The 12,167-nt window shown below is 40.6% G+C and overlaps 1 protein-coding gene across 1 annotated transcript in view; it reads right to left on the bottom strand.

Annotated features, from left to right (window-relative positions):
• LOC139384429 (sodium/hydrogen exchanger 5-like) overlaps positions 1–12,167 on the bottom strand; it is a 76,593-nt gene that overhangs the window by 14,150 nt on the left and 50,276 nt on the right. The window contains exons 7-11 of the mRNA XM_071129194.1: positions 10,723–10,943; positions 9,637–9,839; positions 3,541–3,630; positions 2,077–2,147; positions 419–545 (exon numbers count right to left, since the gene is read on the bottom strand). Coding sequence (XP_070985295.1) covers positions 419–545; positions 2,077–2,147; positions 3,541–3,630; positions 9,637–9,839; positions 10,723–10,943 — 712 coding nt within the window. The remainder of the gene's footprint in view (positions 1–418; positions 546–2,076; positions 2,148–3,540; positions 3,631–9,636; positions 9,840–10,722; positions 10,944–12,167) is intronic.

Genomic DNA, 12,167 nt, shown 5'->3' with positions numbered 1-12,167 from the left:
CTCTCTCTACTTTGGGGAAACTTTACACATTCAGGTGTTCATTGTTGCCATGCTGCCGTGAGTTGAGGAGCAGTGCCATCTAGTGGTCGTAGTTGACATTTAAAACACAACTGTGCACCGGACAAAATCATGGCAACAGTTGTGTCTCTGAGCCACCCATTCCCTCCCCTCCCCTCCCCTCCCCTCCCCCATACTCGGTCTATAACACTGATGGCGTCTCTAATATTGATTTTCTGATAGACCTCCCACAGCTCCCTCCCTCCCTCCCTCCCTCATACCTGGTCTATAACACTGATGGCGTCTCTAATATTGATTTTCTGATAGACCTCCCACAGCTCCCTCCCTCCCTCCCTCCCTCCCTCCCTCCCTCCCTCCCTCCCTCCCTCCCTCCCTCCCTCCCTCCCTCCCTCCCTCATACCTGGTCTATAACACTGATGGCGTCTCTAATATTGATTTTCTGATAGACCTCCCACAGCTCGCTCTTCCGGTACACAGACTTCCGCAGCAACAGCTTGCTCAGGTAGTTCTTGTCAAACTGCTCCCACCTGAATGTAGACGCCCACAGAGGGAAAGGTTCTATAATATATATCCCACCTGAATGTAGACGCCCACAGAGGGAAAGGTTCTATAATATATATCCCACCTGAATGTAGACGCCCACAGAGGGAAAGGTTATATAATATATATCCCACCTGAATGTAGACGCCCACAGAGGGAAAGGTTATATCATATATATCCCACCTGAATGTAGACGCCCACAGAGGGAAAGGTATCCCACCTGAATGTAGACGCCCACAGAGGGAAAGGTTATATAACATATATCCCCCCTGAATGTAGACGCCCACAGAGGGAAAGGTTATATAATATATATCCCACCTGAATGTAGACGCCCACAGAGGGAAAGGTTAGATAATATATATCCCACCTGAATGTAGACGCCCACAGAGGGAAAGGTTATATCATATATATCCCCCCTGAATGTAGACGCCCACAGAGGGAAAGGTATCCCACCTGAATGTAGACGCCCACAGAGGGAAAGGTTATATAATATATATCCCACCTGAATGTAGACGCCCACAGAGGGAAAGGTTATATAATATATATCCCACCTGAATGTAGACGCCCACAGAGGGAAAGGTTATATAATATATATCCCACCTGAATGTAGACGCCCACAGAGGGAAAGGTTATATAATATATATCCCACCTGAATGTAGACGCCCACAGAGGGAAAGGTTATATAATATATATCCCACCTGAATGTAGACGCCCACAGAGGGAAAGGTTATATAATATATATCCCCCCTGAATGTAGACGCCCACAGAGGGAAAGGTTATATAATATATATCCCACCTGAATGTAGACGCCCACAGAGGGAAAGGTTATATAATATATATCCCCCCTGAATGTAGACGCCCACAGAGGGAAAGGTTATATAATATATATCCCACCTGAATGTAGACGCCCACAGAGGGAAAGGTTATATAATATATATCCCACCTGAATGTAGACGCCCACAGAGGGAAAGGTTATATAATATATATCCCCCCTGAATGTAGACGCCCACAGAGGGAAAGGTTATATAATATATATCCCACCTGAATGTAGACGCCCACAGAGGGAAAGGTTATATAATATATATCCCACCTGAATGTAGACGCCCACAGAGGGAAAGGTTATATAATATATATCCCCCCTGAATGTAGACGCCCACAGAGGGAAAGGTTATATCATATATATCCCACCTGAATGTAGACGCCCACAGAGGGAAAGGTTATATAATATATATCCCACCTGAATGTAGACGCCCACAGAGGGAAAGGTTATATCATATATATCCCACCTGAATGTAGACGCCCACAGAGGGAAAGGTTATATCATATATATCCCACCTGAATGTAGACGCCCACAGAGGGAAAGGTTATATAATATATATCCCACTTAGTCATCATTAGTGAATATATAACTGAAGTGAAAGTTAGGATTGACCCTTTAGAGTCCCCGTGGATAATATTCAATAATAATAAATTATATTTCAGTTTAAACATTGGCCTGCAGAGCTAAGGGCTACTGACTTGTCTCTCCAGTGGTGGTAACCGTTGAGTCCAGCGATGTCTTCCACTGCTGTCAGACAATGGTCAAAGGCCTGGGGAGAGACCGTACACAGTCAGGTCAAAGGTCAAAGGCCTGGGGAGAGACCGTACACAGTCAGATCAGAGGTCAAAGGCCTGGGGAGAGACCGTACACAGTCAGGTCAGAGGTCAAAGGCCTGGGGAGAGACCGTACACAGTCAGGTCAGAGGTCAAAGGCCTGGGGAGAGACCGTACACAGTCAGGTCAGAGGTCAAAGGCCTGGGGAGAGACCGTACACAGTCAGGTCAGAGGTCAAAGGCCTGGGGAGAGACCGTACACAGTCAGGTCAAAGGTCAAAGGCCTGGGGAGAGACCGTACACAGTCAGGTCAGAGGTCAAAGGCCTGGGGAGAGACCGTACACAGTCAGGTCAGAGGTCAAAGGCCTGGGGAGAGACCGTACACAGTCAGGTCAAAGGTCAAAGGCCTGGGGAGAGACCGTACACAGTCAGGTCAGAGGTCAAAGGCCTGGGGAGAGACCGTACACAGTCAGGTCAGAGGTCAAAGGCCTGGGGAGAGACCGTACACAGTCAGGTCAAAGGTCAAAGGCCTGGGGAGAGACTGATAGCCAGCCTAAATGGATGGGACACAGTGTCATAGAAGAGAGTCAGCCCATATCTGTCACAGGAGAGAGTCGGCCCATATCTGTCACAGGAGAGAGTCGGCCCATATCTGTCTCAGGAGAGAGTCGGCCCATATCTGTCACAGGAGAGAGTCGGCCATATCTGTCACAGGAGAGAGTCGGCCCATATCTGTCACAGGAGAGAGTCGGCCCATATCTGTCTCAGGAGAGAGTCGGCCCATATCTGTCACAGGAGAGAGTCGGCCCATATCTGTCACAGTGTCACAGGAGAGAGTCGGCCCATATCTGTCACAGTGTCACAGGAGAGAGTCGGCTCATATCTGTCACAGTGTTATAGAGTAGCTAAGATTTCACTACAGATGAGGAGGGGTGAGGTGTGTGCGTGCGTACATGCGTGTGTGTGTGTGTGTGTGTGTGTGTGTGTGTGTGTGTGTGTGTGTGTGTGTGTGTGTGTGTGTGTGTGTGTGTGTGTGTGTGCGTGCGTGGGTGCGTGGGTGTGTGTGTGTGCGTGCGTGCGTGCGTGCGTGGGTGGGTGTGCGTGTGTTTGTTAGTTGAGGTGCTGCGGCTCTATCTGTGAGTCCCTCCTGTCAGTCTGTCTCCGTTCAGTTTCGAGGCCGTAACGGCTGTTCCTGTGACGTGACAGTGACTGAGTGGTCATGTGACAGTGACTGAGTGGTCATATGACACATCGCTCTTTAAGAATGAGCTTGACGTAGTTGAGTCGTCAGTGACGAAGACAGAAACATAGATCGAACTGAAATGAACTAAATTGAAGTTGATTTCAATGGAACTACATTCATATGATGAAATTAAACTGAATCGCTCACACGCTCGTGTATCTCCTCGTTGATGGTGGGCTTGCGGTTGGTGGCACGAGGTACTTTGAGCCAGTTCACTAGAGGCTTGATGGTCAGACCCTGGAGGAAAGAGAGAGAGAGAGAGAGAGATACAGAGAAAGAGAGCGAGAGAGAGAGAGAGAGAGAGACAGAGAGAGAGAGACAGAGAGAGAGAGAGAGAGAGGGGGGATGAAAGGGGGGGGTGAATGAGGGAGAGAGAGAGAGGGGGGGGATGAAAGAGGGGGGGTGAATGAGGGAGAGAGAGAGAGGGGGGGGGTGAATGGGGAGAGAGAGATAGAGAGAGAGGGGGGGTTAATGAGGGAGAGAGAGAGGGGGGGGTGAATGAGGGAGAGAGAGAGAGGGTGGGGTGAATGAGGGAGAGAGAGAGAGGGTGGGGTGAATGAGGGAGAGAGAGAGAGAGATGGGGGTGAAAGAGGGGGGGTGAATGAGGGAGAGAAAGAGAGGGGGGGTGAAAGAGGGGGGTTGAATGAGGGAGAGAGAGAGAGGGGGGGAGAGAGAGAGGGGGGGGGGTGAAAGAGGAGGGGGTGAATGAGGGAGAGAGGGAAGAAGCAAAGAAGGAGTTACAGTAGATTAGTAATGTAAATCCCTCCCATTCACACTCAGCTCATGGCGCCACAGGGATAAACACTGAGTGTGTACAGGAACACACCAGGCCCCTCCCCATAAACACTGAGTGTGTACAGGAACACACCAGGCCCCTCCCCATAAACACTGAGTGTGTACAGGAACACACCAGGCCCCTCCCCATGTTCTGATATCACTGGATCAATACACAGATAAATCACATCTTGATTCTGCATGTCAATATGATTATCAATGTAGGACAACAAGCACTAGATAGACAGTGTGTTGGATCAGGCCGAGCAAGGTCAGCCTGGGGGCTAAGATCTCTCCAAGACTGTTGAGTCAACAGAAAAACAAGCGCTGACTGGGTTTGATGTATTAGCGCTTGTTAGAGGGGCCTGGTGTGTTCCTGTACACAAAGAGGTGAGAGTAGATGTCATGTCTTCCCGGTGTGGGGACCTCTCTCTATATGATCATAGGTCTGATCATAGAATTACATACAGAATCCGTTTTAAGTTAATGAGGATTTATATGGATAGTGAAGATACGTTGTTTCCCTTTTAAAATGTTTTAAAACATTTTTAATGTGGCATAAACACAACCATGTCATGATGTTTTCATCTGATTGGCTGACAGTTATGATGTAAGCTACCTGGGCTCGTTGTTCATGGGGCGGCTGAGCGACAGGGAGGGTGAGGGAATAGCTGCTACGTCTCATGTTTCTGCTTATAATTTCTGTCATTTTGGTGGAAGGCTGTTTGTTAGTCAACGTGTCTATAATGAGATACGTGCAGCTCCTCTTCTGCCGTTAAGCTGACGTTCCTCCGGAACGCTCGATAAAACCCCCGATCGGCAGAATGATGTCATAAATCAATAGAACGATCGACGCGTCATGGACGATCTAGCTGACATCGGGTAAAGTTCTCTCGTCCATTTCTGCTTCTCTCTCACACGCGGAGGGAGAACATTTGTGGACCAGGGAGATTTCAGTTTGACAGATTTAAAAGAAAATGAAAAGCTTTGAAAATGATCCAACCTGCCGAAAGAAATACATTATATTTCTCCATTCTGGTTCCCGAGATAAAATGTACTTTTGGTCTATAATATTAATGCAAGGAACAACTAGTTCTGCAGGAGTTAATATTACAGTAATCTACATGAGGCCTACAGTCAGTGTCCAGACTTCAGTTAATATTACAGTAATCTACATGAGGCCTACAGTCAGTGTCCAGACTTCAGTTAATATTACAGTAATCTACATGAGGCCTACAGTCAGTGTCCAGACTTCAGTTAATATTACAGTAATCTACATGAGGCCTACAGTCAGTGTCCAGACTTCAGTTAATATTACAGTAATCTACATGAGGCCTACAGTCAGTGTCCAGACTTCAGTTAATATTACAGTAATCTACATGAGGCCTACAGTCAGTGTCCAGACTTCAGTTAATATTACAGTAATCTACATGAGGCCTACAGTCAGTGTCCAGACTTCAGTTAATATTACAGTAATCTACATGAGGCCTACAGTCAGTGTCCAGACTTCAGTTAATATTACAGTAATCTACATGAGGCCTACAGTCAGTGTCCAGACTTCAGTTAATATTATAATAGACTACAGTCAGTGTCCAGACTTCAGTTAATATTATAATAGACTACAGTCAGTGTCCAGACTTCAGTTACTATTATAATAGACTACATGAGGCCTACAGTCAGTGTCCAGACTTCAGTTACTATTATAATAGACTACAGTCAGTGTCCAGACTTCAGTTACTATTATAATAGACTACATGAGACCTACAGTTAGTGTCCAGACTTCAGTTACTATTATAATAGACTACATGAGACCTACAGTCAGTGTCCAGACTTCAGTTACTATTATAATAGACTACAGTCAGTGTCCAGACTTCAGTTAATATTATAATAGACTACAGTCAGTGTCCAGACTTCAGTTAATATTATAATAGACTACATGAGACCTACAGTCAGTGTCCAGACTTCAGTTAATATTATAATAGACTACAGTCAGTGTCCAGACTTCAGTTAATATTATAATAGACTACAGTCAGTGTCCAGACTTCAGTTAATATTATAATAGACTACAGTCAGTGTCCAGACTTCAGTTAATATTATAATAGACTACAGTCAGTGTCCAGACTTCAGTTACTATTATAATAGACTACATGAGACCTACAGTCAGTGTCCAGACTTCAGTTAATATTATAATAGACTACAGTCAGTGTCCAGACTTCAGTTAATATTATAATAGACTACAGTCAGTGTCCAGACTTCAGTTACTATTATAATAGACTACATGAGACCTACAGTCAGTGTCCAGACTTCAGTTAATATTATAATAGACTACAGTCAGTGTCCAGACTTCAGTTAATATTATAATAGACTACAGTCAGTGTCCAGACTTCAGTTACTATTATAATAGACTACAGTCAGTGTCCAGACTTCAGTTAATATTATAATAGACTACAGTCAGTGTCCAGACTTCAGTTACTATTATAATAGACTACAGTCAGTGTCCAGACTTCAGTTACTATTATAATAGACTACAGTCAGTGTCCAGACTTCAGTTACTATTATAATAGACTACAGTCAGTGTCCAGACTTCAGTTACTATTATAATAGACTACAGTCAGTGTCCAGACTTCAGTTACTATTATAATAGACTACAGTCAGTGTCCAGACTTCAGTTACTATTATAATAGACTACAGTCAGTGTCCAGACTTCAGTTCATATTATAATAGACTACATGAGACCTACAGTCAGTGTCCAGACTTCAGTTACTATTATAATAGACCTACAGTCAGTGTCCAGACTTCAGTTACTATTATAATAGACTACAGTCAGTGTCCAGACTTCAGTTAATATTATAATAGACTACAGTCAGTGTCCAGACTTCAGTTAATATTATAATAGACTACAGTCAGTGTCCAGACTTCAGTTACTATTATAATAGACTACAGTCAGTGTCCAGACTTCAGTTACTATTATAATAGACTACAGTCAGTGTCCAGACTTCAGTTACTATTATAATAGACTACATGAGACCTACAGTCAGTGTCCAGACTTCAGTTACTATTATAATAGACTACAGTCAGTGTCCAGACTTCAGTTAATATTATAATAGACTACAGTCAGTGTCCAGACTTCAGTTAATATTATAATAGACTACAGTCAGTGTCCAGACTTCAGTTAATATTATAATAGACTACAGTCAGTGTCCAGACTTCAGTTACTATTATAATAGACTACATGAGACCTACAGTCAGTGTCCAGACTTCAGTTACTATTATAATAGACTACAGTCAGTGTCCAGACTTCAGTTACTATTATAATAGACTACATGAGACCTACAGTCAGTGTCCAGACTTCAGTTACTATTATAATAGACTACAGTCAGTGTCCAGACTTCAGTTAATATTATAATAGACTACAGTCAGTGTCCAGACTTCAGTTAATATTATAATAGACTACAGTCAGTGTCCAGACTTCAGTTACTATTATAATAGACTACAGTCAGTGTCCAGACTTCAGTTAATATTATAATAGACTACAGTCAGTGTCCAGACTTCAGTTACTATTATAATAGACTACAGTCAGTGTCCAGACTTCAGTTACTATTATAATAGACTACATGAGACCTACAGTCAGTGTCCAGACATGTCTAGTATTAAAATATATCTAGTATTAAAATATATCTAGTATTAAAATATATCTAGTATTAAAATATATCTAGTATTAAAATATATCTAGTATTAAAATATATCTAGTATTAAAATATCTCTAGTATTAAAATATATCTAGTATTAAAATATATCTAGTATTAAAATATCTCTAGTATTAAAATATATCTAGTATTAAAATATCTCTAGTATTAAAATATCTCTAGTATTAAAATATATATAGTATTAAAATATATCTAGCATTAAAATATATCTAGTATTAAAATATCTCTAGTATTAAAATATCTCTAGTATTAAAATATCTCTAGTATTAAAATATCTCTAGTATTAAAATATATCTAGTATTAAAATATATCTAGTATTAAAATATCTCTAGTATTAAAATATATATAGTATTAAAATATATCTAGCATTAAAATATATCTAGTATTAAAATATCTCTAGTATTAAAATATCTCTAGTATTAAAATATGGCTTGCATTAAAATATCTCTAGTATTAAAATATCTCTAGTATTAAAATATCTCCAGTATTAAAATATCTCTAGTATTAAAATATCTCTAGTATTAAAATATCTCTAGTATAAAAATATATATAGTATGAAAATATATATAGTATAAAATATCTGGTATTAAAATATCTCTAGTATTAAAATATCTCTAGTATTAAAATATATATAGTATGAAAATATATATAGTATTAAAATATCTCTGGTATTAAAATATGGCTTGTATTAAAACATCTCTAGTATTAAAATATTTATAGTATTAAAATATCTCTAGTATTAAAATATCTCTAGTATAAAATATGTATTAAAATATATCTAGTATTAAAATATATCTAGTATAAAATATGTATTAAAATATCTCTAGTATTAAAATATCTCTAGTATTAAAATATCTCTAGTATTAAAATATATCTAGTATTAAAATATCTCTAGTATTAAAATATATCTAGTATTAAAACATCTCTAGTATTAAAATATATCTAGTATTAAAATATATCTAGTATTAAAATATATCTAGTATTAAAATATATCTAGTATTAAAATATCTCTAGTATTAAAATATCTCTAGTATTAAAATATATCTAGTATTAAAATATCTCTAGTATTAAAATATCTCTAGTATTAAAATATCTCTAGTATTAAAATATCTCTAGTATTAAAATATGGCTTGCATTAAAATATCTCTAGTATTAAAATATCTCTAGTATTAAAATATCTCTAGTATTAAAATATCTCTAGTATTAAAATATCTCTAGTATGAAAATATATATAGTATAAAATATCTGGTATTAAAATATCTCTAGTATTAAAATATATATAGTATGAAAATATATATAGTATAAAATATCTCTGGTATTAAAATATGGCTTGTATTAAAATATCTCTAGTATTAAAATATTTCTAGTATTAAAATATCTCTAGTATTAAAATATCTCTAGTATAAAATATGTATTAAAATATATCTAGTATTAAAATATATCTAGTATAAAATATGTATTAAAATATCTCTAGTATTAAAATATCTCTAGTATAAAATATGTATTAAAATATATCTAGTATTAAAATATCTCTAGTATAAAATATGTATTAAAATATCTCTAGTATTAAAATATATCTAGTATAAAATATGTATTAAAATATATCTAGTATTAAAATATCTCTAGTATTAAAATATCTCTAGTATAAAATATGTATTAAAATATATCTAGTATTAAAATATATCTAGTATTAAAATATATCTAGTATAAAATATGTATTAAAATATCTCTAGTATTAAAATATCTCTAGTAAATACTTTACCTGGAACATCACAGTGAAGAAAACCACTATGATGGTTGTGGCCACGAAGTAGTCTTTAGCCGGGACCCGTTCTGCGTCCAGCAGCACCACCAAGGCAAACGCCACCGCCCCTCGCAGGCCACCGTACGACATCACCACCTGGTCGATCTTGTCCAATGGGACGAGGCGGAACCAGTTCAACACCCAGGTCTGCATGACCACACCTGAAAGAGATCAGAGACAAGAGAATCCAACAGCTACAGTATAATACTTATCACCCCCACAGTATAAATGAAGTCGTGCCAATACATCCTCAGACTCATCATTGAGTACAGAGTCTTGATTATTGATAAAGGACGGCAGATATTCAGACACTTTTTGGAGTTAATTGAAGGAGTGATTATTTTATCATCTGTTTGGCATTAAAGGTTTTATAGAGAGGCCCGATCACTGAAAAAACACGCTGGATCCTCAAGACTCTGTTCAGTATCTGTGTGTAAAGCAAGCACCCTGACGAAAGGCTCTCTCTCAGACAAGCACCCTGACGAAAGGCTCTCTCAGACAAGCACCCTGACGAAAGGCTCTTCAGACAAGCACCCTGACGAAAGGCTCTCTCCAGACAAGCACACTGACGAAAGGCTCTCTCCAGACAAGCACCCTGACGAAAGGCTCTCTCCAGACAAGCACCCTGACGAAAGGCTCTCCAGACAAGCACCCTGACGAAAGGCTCTCTCCAGACAAGCACCCTGACGAAAGGCTCTTCAGACAAGCACCCTGACGAAAGGCTCTCTCCAGACAAGCACCCTGACGAAAGGCTCTCTCCAGACAAGCACCCTGACGAAAGGCTCTCTCCAGACAAGCACCCTGACGAAAGGCTCTCTCCAGACAAGCACCCTGACGAAAGGCTCTCCCAGACAAGAATGTTGGTCAAATAAATCCACATTAAGGACAGAGAAGACTCCTCTCTTTGTGCTGCGTAGGTCCACTCTTACCCAGGGGGCTGCAATCCCTGATACATAGTAGTATAGTATTGAGATTCACCTTCAGCTACGTGTAGAGTAACAACGCTGGGTACTGAATCAATGTTTAGTAAGAGGGCACACCTACCCAGGGCCCTGAAGACGAAGATGAAGATGAGCGTACAGGAGATGAGTCCTGTGTCCCAGGCCCACTTAGATTTGTCCACGGCTGAGATGCCCAGGAAGATGAAGATGATGGTTTCGGCGATGCTGGCCAGGGTTTTCATCGTGTACTTCACCGTGGTACGAGATTTCTGGGATATGTTGGCCTCCACGTACTTGTTACAGCCGATACCACAGAACGTCATTCTGAAGGTGGAGAGAGAGAGAGAGAGAGACAGAGGACAGGAGAGGACCACGGTCCAGATTCACAAAACACTTCTTAAATGCAAAAAAATTAAGAAGTTCATAAGAGTAAGTAAGTGCTCATTTACTGCATTTCTATACGATTTAAAATCTCTAAAATGCTATTTGGAGAACAGCAAAACAGGCCAAAATGACCCCAGCCATTATCACCTTGGCTGCTGTAGGTTCATTCACCTCAGTCCATCTACAAGCACACAGCCTATAAGCTATACAATCTACCTACCTCAGTCCATGTACAAACACGCCTTTGGAAAGTATTCAGACCCAGTCTGAGGTCCTGAGCACTCTGGAGCAGGCTTTCATCAAGGATCTCGCTGTACATTGCTCCGTTCATCTTTCCCTTGATCCTGACTAGTCTCCCAGTCCCCCACAGCATGATGCTGCCACCGCCATGCTTCACCGTGGGGGTGGTGCCAATTTTCCTCCAGACGTGACACTTGGCATTCAGGCCAAAGAGTTCAATCTTGGTTTCATCAGACCAGAGAATCTTGTTTCTCATGGTCTGAGAGTCAATTAGGTGCCTTTTGGCAAACTCCAAGCGGGCTCTCATGTGCCTTTTACTGAGGAATGGCTTCCATCTAGCCACTCTACCTTACAGGCCTGATTGGTGGAGTGCTGCAGAGATGCTTGTCCTTCTGGAATGTTCTCCCATCTCCACAGAGGAAGTCTGGAGCTCTGTCACAGTGACCATCGGGTTCTTGGTCACCTCCCTGACCAAGGCCCTTCTCCACTGGGCGGCCAGCTCTAGGAAGAGTCTTGGTGGTTCCAAACTTCTTCCATTTAAGAATGATGGAGGCCACTGTGTTCTTGAGGACCTTCAATGCTGCAGAAATGTTTTGGTACCCTTCCCCAGATCTGTGCCTCGACACAATGCTGTCTCGGAGCTCTACGGACAATTCCTTCGATCTCATGGCTTGGTTTTTGCTCTGACATCCACTGTCAACTGTGGGACGTTATATAGACAGGTGTGTGCCTTTCCAAAATCATGTCCAATCAATTTAATTTACCACAGGTGGACTCCAATCAAGTTGTAGAAACATCTCAAGGGTGATCAATGGAAACAGGATGCACCTGAGCTCAATTTAGAGTCTCATAACAAAGGGTCTGAATACTTATGTAGATGAGGTATTTCAGTTTTTGAACTTAAAAAAAAAAAAAAATTGCATT

This window comes from Oncorhynchus clarkii, chromosome 26 (assembly GCF_045791955.1).
Source record: "Oncorhynchus clarkii lewisi isolate Uvic-CL-2024 chromosome 26, UVic_Ocla_1.0, whole genome shotgun sequence".
Lineage (NCBI taxonomy): Eukaryota > Metazoa > Chordata > Actinopteri > Salmoniformes > Salmonidae > Oncorhynchus > Oncorhynchus clarkii.
Note: the sequence above shows the minus strand (reverse complement) of the source record. Positions and strands in the feature narration are given on the sequence as shown.